Raw genomic sequence first — 15,866 nt, forward strand, 5'->3', positions numbered from 1 at the left:
CAGTTTCCTTTGTCAAATTAAGCTCCGGGATCCTATATATTCTCTTAAGATTTTATAAGCTTTTGGAAATCTGCTCTTCCTAACATTAGAGTTACATGAGACTTGTAATATGCTTTGTTTTCAAACATTTGGGAAAAAATAAATTTCTTTTCCCTTTCTTCTTTCTTTCTAAGTCAGTGAGATGAGTTGATCTTTTTCATTGCAATGTCTGGTCAACTTGTTATCTTTGGATATCTTTATTCCCAGGGACTCTTATTAAATAATTGTGTGGATACCCATTATAAATATTTACCATAGGAACTTCCAATTTTCTTGGTTCATTTCAGATTATATAAAAAAATTTGTTTTCTTGGAATGTAAAAAGAAACGTGGGTTATTTTTTTCTAAAATGTAGAGGGAGAGGGCAATATGAAAGATGATTTTCCTAAGAATAGCTGAAAATTCATGTTGTTGCTGATTTTGGCAGGAGAATACTTGTTCTGCATATTAGAGAGAAATAAAAGTTCTTGCTTAGATTGCACTTCATGCTTACCCAATACTTCATAAATATTACTTATTTATGTTAACTAATTTGGCCCTGCCATCAATCTTTACAGATATTAGTATGCACATTTCATTACAATAGCACCCTAAATGACCTATGTTTTTTGTACTGTCCCATGCTGCCTATGTAAGGCACAGGATTTAGTCAGAAGACCTGGGTTCAAATTTCAGTTCTACTTTGTGATCTTGGGTAAGTCATTTCATCTTTATGGGCTCCTTTTCCCTGAAGCTCCAAATTCCTTCTGTTTTTATGGGCTGAATAAGAACTTGTTGATTGATTGATTAAAAAAAAAAGAAGAAATTGAGACCCATAAACATCAATACTTACCTTCAGATCATGCAATTAGTGAATGGTAGAACTGGAACTCAAGCCTGGATCTTCTGACCTCACTGGTTCAGGGCAATTCTCCTTGATAGCACATCACATCCTTGCTGTATTTCAACTGGTCTTTTATGTTGGAAAAAAAAGAAAGGAAGGAAGAGAAAGAGAGATAGTTGCAAAAATTAGTTTATATGCCCATCAGACAGTTGAATTTATCCCATCCTGCTAAGAGGCTCTTTTGATAAGAAATTAGGGGCTTTCATTTTGCCTGTTAGCTACTGCTTGAACAGCAAGGTAAGAGTTGTGCTGCCAATCATTGTCTGAGCCGTACCTAATGAGAACAAAGGGAGATAAGGCTAGATTTTTATAGTTGGTATCCTGTTGTCTATGTCTCTTTAGAACCATGCTTCCACATGGATTTCTGGAGAATTCTTCAGCAAGTGATTGGCATTCTCTACCTCCTATGTGTTATAAATTGGAGTCCTCCTGGGCATGTTACATAGGTTTGTTTTCTGTCCTGTATTATATGCCTAGAGTAGAATAGCAAACTGTATTCTAATTCCTAGCATCACTCCTCTTTTCAGATGAAATTATGCAACTATGGTTGGCTTTTCCAGGTAATTAAGACTCTACCATCTCAATGATTTTTGACATTTTTAAGTGGGAGAGCTGTCGGGCTTTGAAGTTTGCTTTGAATGTGGGGGCAGCCAGCCAAGCCAGCAGGTTAAAAGCAGCTGCTTAACTAGGAGGACCAATGCTGAGCCTGGGTGGGAGGAAGCATTGCAGTCTGAGCTTCCTCTGCAGTAGCTGGTGCCTCTCCCAATCATCTCAGCAGGAAATCTAGAGTCCTCTCTGATTCCTCTCTTGGATTCCCCCATCATGGTCCTGTTGAGCAGTGCCTCCCCTGGATTGTGATTGTGAAGTGGAGTTTTTTTAAACCCAAGTATGAGTCTTTCTGGATGATTGACCTGCCTTACAAGGATTCACTTATAGGAATCTTCTGAAATACTTTTGGGTCAAAATCTTCTAGAACTTTCAATATGCTCCCAAGCAGAGTCTAACTTCAGATGACCCTCCCCTGAAACTCCTCTAGTTACCATTAGGATTAATGGATGGCAATTCATTTCCATTCATTTAAGAGTCATTTATAACAATTATAGGGATGCATATTTTACTCACCATGTTTCCTAACATTCAGGCTTGAAATCTTGAGAGTTGTTTTTCCATGTTTCTCCCCCCCCCCCCCCCCCGCATTTAAGCAGTTGTCTTGTCAACTCTTTTTCCACCTTCTCTCATCCTACTCTCTTCTCTCCATATGAAAAACTGTCACACTAGTTCAGAACCTTGTTAGCTCTGATTTCTATGAAAGCTTCTAACTTTTCTCTCTTTTCCAGTCCATTCTTTTTTTTAAAATTTATTTATTTAAGGAGTGGGCTTGTGACTTGCCCAAGACCACACAGCTAGGTAATTATTAAGTGTCTGAGGCCGGATTTGAATTCAGTTACTCCTGCCTCCAGGGCCCATACTCTATCCACTGAGCCCCTCACCTAGCTGCCCCTTGTTTGTTTGTTTTATTTTAAAGGAGGATGAGGCATTTAACATGTTCATTTGATGCTTCCTAATTTAAATGGCCTGGTTTTCTGAAAAAGGGAGGAATATTTCCCCTGTTCATTTTAAGAGGACTAGTCAGTCCCAGAGCAGCAGAGGGTATATGTGTAGTGTGTGTGTGGTTTTGTATATATGTGAACATGGCCTTCCTTTGCTTCCTTTAGAGTTGTACCTTTTCAGTTCTGAAGTGAATCATTTCTAGTGGGCTGGTTTGCAACTAACTGTGACTCACTCTGTAGACATAAAAGGGAAGGAAAAAATCTTCACCCTACCAGAAAAAAATTAGACCTGCGATAAACATTAGGCTTGTTTGGGTTTTTAAGATAAAACTGATTAATCCTAGGTGCTCAAAGGTCATTGTGATATCTTAAGAATTACAGCCCTGGAAAAAAAGATTTCAGAGACCTCACTCACTGGGATGTCAAAGTTATGTAAAAATTTTTCTTTAAATTGCATTTTAGGAGGGAAGTAAGATTAGGGGAAAAATTGTAAAACTCAAAATAAATAAAATCTTTAATAAAATGCACCTTAATTTATGAGGCAGGGAGGGGCAGAGATTCCTCTTATTATTTTGTTCTGTTTTTTTCCCCTTTAATTCCAGCATTAAATAAATTAATAGAGAAAAAAAAAGCATCAAACTCCTGATTCTTCTTCCATAGACCATGCCACCTATAATGGAGTTAATTGACATTGAATTAATTTTTTGTTCTTTACTCCTCATCCCACCCTCTAGTAGATTAAAAAGAGCTAGAGCTCTTAAAATAAGTTAAAATATGTTAAAAAAGCAATAATATTGGACCTCAATTCTTCCTTTTTAGCTTCTGAAACTTTCATGAATGTTTTTTAAAACTTTGTGTCCAGATATTCTTGTATTTAACAATAAATATAAATTAAAAGTAATTGTAAATAAATTATGAGTGATGAAGGTATTTTGAAACTTTTAACATTTTAATCTAAGTAAAAATCTTTTTGTTTTTATATATAATTTAAGGGAATATTTTTATTCATGCTACTAAAGAGAAGCTACTTAGGGAAGACTACCTTAATTTTTGAAAATCTGTACTGCTTGCTTTTTGTTACTGTTCAACAGTCATTGTCACTGTAAAAAAGTTTAAATTTCACTTAGACATATATGAAAGATGTCAGCCCCACAAATACATACAACCACCAATACTACATCAGTAAATTGAAGGATATATATTTAGGTTTTTGCAAGGCAAATGGGGTTAAATGGCTTGCCCAAGGCCACACTGCTAGGTAATTATTTAGTGTCTGAGACTGGATTTGAACTCAGGTACTCCTGACTCCAGGGCCAGTGCTTTATCCACTGCACCACCTAGCCACCCCAGTAGTATATTTTTCAAACCTATTTTCAGTTTTATTAAGACTGGTCCAGTCTGTTTTCTTGACCAGTGAGGAACTTAGGATAATGTTGGTACACAAAGAATAACTATTGGCAAATTTCATTAGAATCTGGATTGTTTTTTCCATGAAAGGGGGATAATTGATTAATACAACATCCTATGCTTCAGTGAGTTCCATCATTGTGTAAAAATGGTACCTAGAAGAGACTTTCCTAAGAAAGATAGTACCTATAATGCTCCGACTCTTGAGAGGTTTAAGCAATGATTGACTAATAACATAAATAAGGAAAGGCATTGTGGATAGAGTACTTGACTTGGAGTAAGGAAGACCTGGGTTCAAGTTCAGCCTCAGATACCAAATGAATGTGTGGCTCTGATCTTCATTTGGCAGGAGTTTCCTTATTGAGAGAACTCCTTGTTCTCTCAATTGTTTCAGTTGTGTCCAACCCCTTGTAACCCCATTTTGGATTTTCTTGGCAAAAATTACTGGAGTGGTTTGCTGTTTCCTTCTCCATCTCATTTTATAGAGGAGGAAACTGAGGCAAACAGGGTGAAGCGATTTACCCAGAGTCACACAACTAAGTGTTTGCAACCAAATTTGAACTCAGGAACATGAATCTTCTTGACTCTCGATCCAGTTCTCCATCCATTGTATCTCTTAGCTGCCTGAGAATTCTATACTTCAAAAATCCCTGATAAATCTAGAAATGGAAGGGACCTTGGAAGATGCTAATTAATAAAGTTGTTAATAAAATTCCCACCTGAGAGAAAAAGATAAGAGTGTCAGTAAGAGGGCCTAGATGGCAGGTGCATGTAATTCCCATAGTCCTGGGAAACTCGACCGTCTAATTTTCAAGTCTTCCACTGAAAACAATTACTAATGCATGGGTGATCTGAGTATGGTCTCCCTCTCCATGGAAAGCTACAGTGTAGGGTAGCACAGGGGGGTTAGAAGTGGAAAAGACTCACTGCATCACCTTGCCAAGCAGGCTCCAGTTACCTAGATAAAAAGCAGAGAATCTGATGGAGTTTGACAACCTCTTCTTTTGTGCTTTTCAGGGTGGTACTTTTTCTAAATCTTGTTCTATTCCACTTTAACTGGGAGTTGCTATTCTGTAAGATGGTAAGGTGGAGGAGAAAACTTTTTATTTCCAACATTAAGCCTAATAGTAGAATCTCACTGTAAGAGGCACATTAAATGACACATCTAGATAAAGTATAGCTATAACTACAGATTTTTATATGTGTGTAGCCAACTCTTCTTGATCCCATTTGGAGTTTTATTGGCAAGAATATTGGAGTGGTTTGCTATTTCCTTCAGTTTATTTGTCCCATTTTTCAAATACGTGTAGAGATACACATAATACATAAAATTCTCACTCTCACTTGTTTAACTATTTTCACCTTTATTTATATACAGATTCACACATGTGTGTATATAATACAGATAGCCTTATGTACAACATACCTTTACTATACATCATTTATTACAGTTGATAAATATTATATATATGTAATTTCTATGATATATATCATATATTAAAGGATGGGGCTATTTAAGGTAGGTGGTAGATAAGGCTACAGTAATTTTTGGAGACTGTCTCAGGCCTTTTCTATCGGTAATATTATATATAATTTGTATATGTAACACATATGTCTAAGGTAAATATATAAAATTTCTTTATTAAGTATACAGATGTAGAATATTAATGATGTATTTAGATAGTAATATATTTTTATCAAATTATAAACATTCTAAATAAATATAGACAATATGTGTGTATAGATAGATAACATGCATATTTAATGTAATGTTATGGAAATGGACCCTATACTAGAGTCTTCCTGTAGTCATCTAAAGCAGGCATTCTTAGCCTTCTTTGGGTTGTGGAACTTTGTCAGCAGTTGTGATTTTTAGAATAAGGGATAAAATAAAAATACTAGGATTATTAAGGAAACCAATTATTGAAATAAAGTTATCATAACATTTTTCATTTTAAAGATTTTATTTATTTTGAGTTTTACAATTTTCCCCCTAATCTTGCTTCCCTCCCCCCACCCCCCACAGAAGGCAATTTGCTGGTCTTTACATTGTTTCCTTGGTATATATGATCCAAATTGAGTGTGATGAGAGAGAAATCATATCCTTAAGGAAGAAACATAAAGCATAAGAGATAGCAAGATTACATAATAAAATATTCCACAATTCTTTCTCTGGATACAGATGGTATTCTCCATCCCAGATAGCCTCAAATTGTCCCTGATTGTTGCACTGATGGAATGATCAAGTCCATCAAGGTTGATCATCACCCCCATGTTGCTGTTAGGGTGTACAGTGTTTTTCTGGTTCTGCTCATTTTGCTTAGCATAAATTCATGCAAATCCTTCTAGGCTTCCCTGAATTCCCATCCCACCTGGTTTCTTATAGAACAATAGTGTTCTATGAGATACATATACCACAGTTTGCTAAGCCGTTCCCCAATTGAAGGAAAGACATCTAAGTTAAACCCCTTTTTTTTAACAGATCAGGAAATATTTGTCTATAGTACCATGAAGATCTTGGCAAGGTAAAAATAAAGGCTTGAAAAGGAATTTATTTAAATGTAAAATGGAACAAATATTGCTGCTTCCATTTCTACAGCAATGAGGGGTGTTACTAGAATTTTCATGGAAGTCATTTGGGATCTAATCAATGAAGCCAGTAGAACTGAGAAGCAGGGAACGATGGTCATAAACTGGACATAAACTGGAGTCTTCTTCTGAAGGCACATCCTCAGGGAAGTTGTTTTGTTAGGATTTGGAGTCTTGCTCTGGAGAGGTTCCACTGGGAGGCAAATAGAGAGCGAACACGCTCCCCTTTGCCCCACTGTGCGTGGGGCATTAGGGTGAAGAAGCAGCTGAGGTCTGTCAGACTAGACTCTGCTGAAATCAGCTGCCTGTTCATCTCTCAGGTTTCACATCTCAAAACCAAGTATCTGGTTGCGGAGCCCTGGGACGTTCGGTTTCATTGAAGAATATCTTTCCCTTTCTGTTTTCTTGTGGCTACAGACGATTTACATGGATGATGGCGTGTCGTCTTTTGTCCAGATCAGAGGCTCAGTTCCACTGTTTTGGGAGCAGCCAGGGCTCCAGGTAAGTAATGAGGAAATGTCTTGATATTTCATTTTATTTATCCTTTCACCTATACTGCTTGCTTTTCAAATAAACAAAAATCTTTTAGGAGCAACATTTCTGACTTTTCTCTTGACCTAGAGAATGCTTCTGGATTGGTGTATTGAACTAAAATTTTCTTGGATCTTTAAACCTTTAATAATCTCTTTAAATCATCTTTAAATAATATCTATATGAAAGAATTGTGATATAAGTCTCTAATTACAAAACTCCTTTACAAATGTCCTTTTTTCCTGATGGGCAGGATAACATTGAAATACCTTCTCCGCCATGTAAATGAAGAGTCACGCATTCTGTCTTGGATATCATAGAGTAGCTTATGATGTAAAGGCCAACCAAAATTCCAGTTTTACCGAAGCAGCAACCAGGTTTCTTCTTCTAATAGTTACAACTTAACATTCAGATCCTGAGTGCTCTTTTATCCACTTCTTGTGGATCTTAAGCTAATGTAAAATGGGTCTGAAGTTAGGGGGCTTTCAGAGCTGTAGGAGAATTTCATACTGATCTTTCCGATGATTACTAAAAATATACACTGTCATTTGAAACCTTGGCCACTGACCAATGCCAGAAATATTTCAGTTATGTCTATTTCCTTGGAAGAGAACCTTGTGTGTGATGGTAGGCTCCAAGAACATTTTGGTTATCAAAGACATGACAGACTGACTTGTTCATTGAGCTCTTCATTGAGGTGGACACTGAGATAGACTAATTTGGGATCACAGGAGGAAGGGGAAATGATTGATGAATTCCCTGTGGAACTTAGATTGAAAGATTTGGTATGCAGTGATAAGGAAATCTTCTAGTTAAAAGATGTCTTCTTAAAGTCTCTTCTAATACAGTCTCCCACGTAATGCAAGAATCTTCAGAGTAGTAGTGTACCTAACTCAAGTAGGCTCTGCTTATAGACTTCTATTCTTGAAGACTTTCTAATGACAGGAAATTCACTGCTTTGTGAGGCAGTCTATATCATTGTTAGCTATAAGATTTAAATAATTTTCCTTATAATTAGAAGGAAATTTGCTTCTTTGTAAAACTTGCAACTTTTGATTCAATGTCATTCTCTGGAACCACACAGAATATTCAGTCTTGTGAATTAAAGATTTTAAAATCTTTAAGGTTTCTTTGAATGGTTCCTTCCTTCCTTCCATTCTTTTTTCCATCCCTCCTTTCTTCCTTCTTTCTCAAGGCTAAACATCTTTAGCTGCTTCGGACCTATTACCTCTCTGGTCCCTCACTAATTTGTTAATATTACTTTGAAAATGTTTTGTACAGACTTGAACACTGATAGTCCAAATGCATGTTGATCATCTCAGAGTAAAATGGACTGTGTTCTTCTTTAATATCAACATTGTAAGCAGACAATTTAAAACCTTGATTCATTAAGCTTGTGTGTTGACTAACCTCTCCTCCTCCCTATGAGTCTTGAAAATTCCAGATGCTTCATAGAATTAGGAGAGAATTTAGAAAGCTGATCTAGTCTAACCCTAACCTGAATTTTGATACAACATCCCTGAGAAGTGACTCTCCAGCCTCCCTTTAAGTACATTCAGTGCAATTCAGCTTTCTTTTTAGGATAAAACAAAGACAAAACTATTTAGTTGATTCCTTTTAGTTTCATCTCAATAATTTCTCTCCCTCACCTCTCTAAACTTGCAATAAAAACTTCTGACAGTATAGAAAAAATGCTGTCCTAGAATTCAGCCACCTCTTTGTTTCATTATCTCTCTACCAGGACCTTCATTGGTTTTTCCATTCCTCAGAGTTCAGTTTCCTTTTAGTGATCTATTTACCTACATAATGCAGAGATTATCTACATGTTTTCCCTTGGTCTTCTGCTCATTTGCTCTATACCAATTTACACAAACCTTTCCAATATTTCTCTGAATTCTCTTATTTGTCACTTATTTCAGCACTGAAATAATACATCATTTTCATATACCATTATTTTTTTTTTTTTACCATTCCTCAGTTTTTGGATATTTCTAGTTCTTTGCTACTATAATATTTTCATCAAGATGGTTATTTTTGATATGTATTGGACCTTTATTTCCGTCTTTAGTTTCCATGTAGTAGTGGTATTTCTGAGTCAAAGGAAATTTTTGTCACTTTTGATGAGTAATTCCAAATTGAAATCCAGAATGGATTTAACTCTTAATAGTTACATCAGTCATGAATGAATGTCCTTGTAAAACCTTCCAACTTTTTTATATCTTTGTCAACATGCAACAAGTAAAACTTCAAAGTTGTTTTGTTTTAAATAATTTGAAACTTGTCTTTAGGTGAATATTTGTTGTTAGGAAATCTTTTAAGAACTTCATCCTTTGCTTCCTTATTCATTGAAAAAAAATAGCTCTTAATGTACTATCCCATATATATGTTTATATTTATATTTATATATTTGATCTATTCTTATTGATATATCCCCACATAATATCAATTCCTTACATATTTTGAATATCAGACTTTTATCAGTTGTGTGTTACGCAAATGTTTTTCTATTCCACCACTTCTCTAATTCGTGTCTTCATTTTTATTTTTATTTATGCAAAAGCATTTTAATTTTATATAGTCAAGGTTGTCTTTTACCATTTAGAACCTATCTCTTATTTGGTTAAGAATTCTTCCATAGTGTGAATTCTCTATCTTTTCATTTTAAAAATTCATTCTATTTGTCTTTATAGCAAAATCATTTCCAACTCATCCAGCTTTGTAGTTAACCCTCCCTTGTGACAAGTAAAACATCTGATAGAAAAATCTTGTCTGGGCCGGCTAGGTGGCATAGTGGATAAAGCATCGGCCTTGGAGTCAGGAGTACCTGGGTTCAAATCCGGTCTCAGACACTTCATAATTACCTAGCTGTGTGACCTTGGGCAAGCCACTTAACCCCATTTGCCTTGCAAAACCTAAAAAAACAAAAGTCTTGTCCAACAGACTTTCATTCTCTCTTTAGATCCTAGGCAACCCCATAAGGTCTTTCTTAAATTGAACGGAAAATTTACCTATTCTTATATGAAAAGACTTTAATGGAAGTTACCTTCCTTCTATTAGCTCAGTGTGATTCACTGTCGTTTTTCTCCCTCTCCTTACCCCTCAGCCCACAAAATTCTTCTTCAAAATAAATCAGTTAATAAGCATTAATTAAGCACCTACTATGTGCTAAGCATTGTTTGAAGCACAGAAGATACAAAGAAAGGCCAAAATAAAAATAATCCTTGCTCTCAATTTTTTTTAAAGCATGGTTTTGAAAACAGTGTCCTCTTTTGGATTTGTTCTAGTTTGTCACTAGCCTTCCTGAAATGTGGCTTTCCCATGACATTACTGCACTGGTTTGTCCAGAAAACACTGGGAAGCTTGAATTATAAATGCCTCATGGTGTTGGTAGGAGACAACATCTTGCTCTGGGAATGGGATACAATACAAATAGATAATACTAGGCTAGATCTAATATCATATCTTCATTCCTTCTCATTCCCTGAACTGGTCCATGCCCTATGTATGAGATCTATAGTAATTCAAAGAATATCCCACACCCATCCCTTCTCCCTTCAGCACCCTCCCATACCCTCAGTACCTGTGAACACTGAAGACACAAGGTCCAAGGGAGGAACCAGTGGAAAGAGGTGCTAGAGTTGGAGGCAGAACACATTTAATCACATTCTTTCTTCTAAATAGCCTGACTTTGAGGGTCAATTCTCTATGAATCTTAGCTTTCTTATTTAAATAATATAGTACCTACCTCTCTGGACTCTTACCAAATTCAAATGAGAGCCAGCATTTAAAACACTTTCCAACCCTTAAAGTGCTACATAAAGTTATCATCACCAATCATGAAGATGATGATGATCTCTTAAGAGCCTACCCTACTGATGATGACTGTACCTCATATTTTCCCAGTCTCTTCCCCAGCAATCATGTTTATAACACCCTTTGTTTATCTGCTCTCCTTTGTAAGTAATGTTTTGACTTTGTATTCCATCAACACTCATGTAACAGGTTCCACTCTTAATTCCTAAGACCCCTGTCATCTCTATAGAAATGCATTCACACTCAGTAGTTTCCCCAATAATAAGAACTGCAAAGAGAATCTATATGCCTCTCCCTCTTCTAGTACTCCAGTGCTTCTATCTCTTACCATATTGCTGCCTTCACTCCATCAATCAGTTAGCATTTACTAAATACCAAATATGTTTCAGGTAGGATCCTAGGTCCTGGGGATATGAATTTAAAATTGAGACAGTCCTTGACATCAAGGAGATTATATTCTCCTGGTGAACTTTTAATTCCATAAGACAAAATGTTTGATCCTTCTGTAAATGTTTCTTGAGATCATATCAGCTTGTGTGATAGCTATGCTATGTGATTGGCACCTGAGCTTAGGGGTATGCTTGGTAGTCAATTAACAAGTATTTTTTTTAAGAACCTTCTATGAACCAGGCACCAAACCCATGGGAACACTTTCCCCCATTTTGTCTTTGTGGAGTTGAATTTTTGAACAGAAGTGTAATACCCAACGTTTGTGATAGGGACTGGACTTGGAATTTCATTTGACCAAGGAAGCTCTTTTTATCAGGGCAGATGAGCACAACAACAATAGCTTGCTGTTTTGGAGTGGTCTGGGCACTGAAAAGCTAAGTAATTTCCCCAGAGCCATACTTAGTATTCCTCAACTCTTTCTGACGCCATGCAAGTTCTCACTTCAACTTTTAATAGGGATGAACTTAACACTTATCCCTATTGTGTTTTACCTTCCTCTACTAAATGCCATTCTGGGTCATGGCATGAAGGTGACCTTGGGTTCTTGGCTTGGCTATATACATACATACATATATATGTATATATATACATATATATGTATGTATATAGCCAGAGCACCTATTTTTCTAAGGTGCAAAAATGTTATCTGCATAGGTAAAGGGAATTTATAACTATTTCAGATCTCTGAAAGATGAAATCTCTAGCCTAGAATCCTTGCTATTGGGGAGGCTGAGACTGACAAATCTCTTGAGCTGTAGCATTCAAAATTGTGGTAGTGATGGAATAATTAGGTAATTTATACAAACCGGGAACCAGAATGGTGAGGGTCCAAAGGGGGACCGACCAGGATACCTAAGGAGGGACAAATTAGTTCAGATCAGAAATGTAGCATGTCAAAGCTTCCTTGCTAGTCAGCAGTGTGTATGGGCTTTATGACTAGCCACTGCATTTCAACCTAAGTGAGATAGGGAGATCTATTCTCTCTCTCTTTTTTTTTTTTAAAGTGAAATCAGTAAAGATTTCATTGTATTTAATTTAGCTTATCATTATAGTCTTTTTTGGATCTCCTTGGGATTCTGATTCTATAATATAATTTATTAGCTACTATTCCCATCTTAGAGTCATCAATTTGTTTAATTATAAATACCATCTATCTCCAAATAATTGATAAAAATGTTTGACAAGTCATTTTCCCTTCGATATCAAACCATCCTTAACCTTGCTAATTCCAATGCAAATATGTACTAGCTGTCCTGTCTTTCAGCCCACAGATCTCTCCATATTGAGCACAGGTTTGGATCTGCCTCACTGAAATTCAGGCATAGGTGATGCTTGTGGCATTTATCTGAGCTATTCTTTTGGAAAAGCAATCAAAATAGAAGGGACTACAAAGAAAAATTAAGGGAGAGTCCCAGCCTTTGGGGAACTCACCATTTAGTGGAGTTAGTTAAACAACTGTGTATAAATAAGCCATTTACAGGATAAATAGGAAATAATCTATAGAGAGAGAAGTAAAGGAGATCAGAAAAGACTTGCTGAAAAAAATTGGTAATAGGCATCTAATGAATAAGTTTAATTTAGAAGTAATGAAAAGTTCTTATTCTCTTATGTTGTGTTAGTATAATGGTCAGCCTTGACCCTGGAGAAAAGAGAAGAGGAAATGAGTTATCTTCCTTTTCTTGAAGAGGTTATGACTTTTTCATTTATGCAGTAGGCAAATCCTTCCCTCAGATTAGGTGATGAGAAACCAATTATTGGATATTTAGCTTGCAGTTTTTTGAGTCTGTGAGGAGATGTATCTTGGGTCCTGCCATTATATATAGGTAGGTTCCATATATTCTGCCTTAGAACTTGGACTTTTAAAGGACCGTTTTAAAACTATACATGTGTCATCCTTGTCTAGTAGTCATGGGATTTTAAAAATTGTATCTTAACTATGAAAGTTAGAGAAAAAAGTAACTATGTACAAGTTAATGGATTTTCCAGGTTATAAATAACCTCAGAAGAACCTCTATCCTGGTTTGAATTGTTTGCTTGTGTAGTTTATATTGCTGTTAATAGGCTAGTCAAAGAAATCATGAACTCTCTTGTGAATGCAGAAATCCCATTGGTGACTAAGTATATGTGTCACAAGTTCAAGTGAAAACAGGGCTTGGAGGAAATTAAATAAGGATTAAACATGGTGGGTGTGGGTGATTATATCATCATTGCTTCCTCCTTTTATGGTCTACATTTTATTCCTTCATATTAGCATACATTTTTTTTATTCCCCTGACCATATAGCATTAGCCTAGAACAATTCTACTCAAACTTTTTGGTCCCAGGATATCTTTACACTCTTTTTTTTTTAAGGTTTTTTTTTTTTGTGAGGCAAATGGGGTTAAGTGGCTTGCCCAAGGCCACACAGCTAGGTAATTATTAAGTGTCTGAGGTCGCATTTGAACTCAGGTACTACTGACTCCAGAGCCAGCGTTCTTATCCACTGTGCCACCTAGCTGCCCCTAGGGTCCTTTTATACTCTTAAAAATTATTTAGGACCCAAAAGAACTCTTGTTTATATGGAGTGTAGCCCCATACTTTAAGAATCCTTGGCCTAAAGTAATCAAATTAAATAAATAAATAAATAAAATTAAAAGAATTTGATGTCTTTCATCCAAGATGTTTCACTTAAAGTGACAAGGAAGAATAGGAATAACATATTACAGTGACATCTTTATCAAACACAACCTTAAAGATTGGGATTTTAAATGTCTTTTCATATCTCTTTCTCTCAAAGTTACCCATTATGATGCTAGAGCAGAGAGGTAGAGTGGAAATAGCCAGGGAAGTTTAGGAGAATTAAAACAGTGACAAGGCTAGTAAGAGAAAAGAATTCAGAAATGAAACTAGAGGCAATGAAGTATCATGAAAAAAAGGACTGAATATGGCACCAAGGGATCTGAGTTCAAGTTCTGGCCTTATCACTTATTTTCTCTGTGAATTTGGGCAATATGGTAAGAGTGCAAGAGTTTCTAAACTACTATTGTGAGGGCTGCATTGTATTTATCAATGTAAAAATCATTCTTAGCTTGAGGAGCTGACAAAACTGGGCACAGGCCACTGCTTGCTGACCCTGATAGAGGGGGTTGATTGTAGAAAAACTAAATTCAAAGCTGCCTCAAGAAATTGGCTTGTTGTAATACCTATCAATGAGGGGCCTGGATTCAATGACCTTTAAAGTCTCTTCCTGCTCTAGATTTCTGATCCTAGGATAAGTTGTGCCAATAGTACCAAAGGATTTTTGATGTGTCTGGGAGTTTATGTGTAAGAATCCTAACACACCTCTGGGTTTGTTGGGAGCTTTAGAGACTCTAATCATCTTGCTGAAGTAATTTCTTCAGGGCTTAAGAAATGAGTAATCGGCCAAGTATAAAATTGGCTCTATAGAAAGGAGACTAGGAGCTGGGAGGGAAGGGAATAGAGAGAAAGAAGGAAACTAAAAAAGAAGCCACCGTCACTATTCCCTTAGGTGTGTGCCAGCCGTAACTTGATTCTAGCATGTACAATAAAAGCCGAGGCTTGAGGTCACGTGATATTGTGGGGGGAGGACAGCAGGGACCTTAAAAAGGTGCCTTGAGAACACAGAGAGTTCGTTCTCTGTGTTGAAATGGGGCTGACTGGGGCTAGGGCTGGACCCACAGGTGAATGCCCAAGAGATGGTGCTGACTCCCAAATGAGAGCCTAGGCTACAGATGTAAAAAACATTTTTTATAAATTAAAATGTGTTCTACATATCTGAGTAGTCTTTGGAGTTTCCTATTTCCACCTATTTCCACCAGCCAGAGTTCAACTCTAACCAAACCCTGCACTTTTCTTATGGTTCCTGCTTAGCCTTTTACTTCCATCTCTAGTACCGCAGGGACATAGGTGAAGGCAGTCTGATAGCCCCAGGAATATGGGCGCTTTTTGTCCGCTTCCTGGACACTACAATCTTAGGTTGGTCTACCTTCCCTAAGCTTTGCCTTGTCTAAGGCATCATCTGAGAGAGTATTGGTGTGACTTTAGGATTTATGTGTTCTACTGTTTTTGGGTGGAACAGGAAAAACTCTATTATGACTGTGGAATCAGAGAATCTGGGTTCAAATCCTGTCTGATGCTTACCACTCTTTTGTCTTGGACAAATCACTTAATTTCAGTTTCTTGATCTGTAACATGGGCCACTTGGCTTCTGAGGAGCCATTCCAGCTTTATGTAGATGATCTCTTGTCCTTTATTTGGAAAAGGCAAATCCTTTTAGATCAAGCCATTTTTTTCTCACTTCTGCTCTTTGATGATATTCATCTTTATTATTTAAGCCTTGAGTAATATCTTCCTTTTTTTCCCCTCTCTTAAATTTATTTATTTATTTTTCCAACTACATACAAAGATAGTTTTCAGTATTCATTTTTTGGTAAGGTTTTGAGTTCTATCTTTTTTATTTTTCTTTTTTTTAATTTTTTTAATTTAAGGCAGTGGGGTTGAAGTGACTTGCTCAAGGTCATACAATAAAGTGTCTGAGGTCGGATTTGAACTCGGGTCCTCCTGACTCCAGGGCCAGTGCTCTATCCACTGCACCACCTAGCTGC

General features: G+C 36.5%; 1 protein-coding gene across 2 annotated transcripts in view; it reads left to right on the forward strand.

Moving 5' to 3' along the window:
* Positions 1 to 15,866, forward strand: part of SYNJ2 (synaptojanin 2) — a 146,397-nt gene that overhangs the window by 63,489 nt on the left and 67,042 nt on the right. For both annotated transcript variants that reach the window (XM_074187923.1, XM_074187922.1), the window contains exon 5: positions 6,886 to 6,969. In XM_074187923.1, the coding sequence (XP_074044024.1) occupies positions 6,886 to 6,969 (84 nt within the window). The remainder of the gene's footprint in view (positions 1 to 6,885; positions 6,970 to 15,866) is intronic.

This window comes from Macrotis lagotis, chromosome 5 (genome assembly GCF_037893015.1).
Source record: "Macrotis lagotis isolate mMagLag1 chromosome 5, bilby.v1.9.chrom.fasta, whole genome shotgun sequence".
In the NCBI taxonomy this organism is placed as follows: domain Eukaryota; kingdom Metazoa; phylum Chordata; class Mammalia; order Peramelemorphia; family Peramelidae; genus Macrotis; species Macrotis lagotis.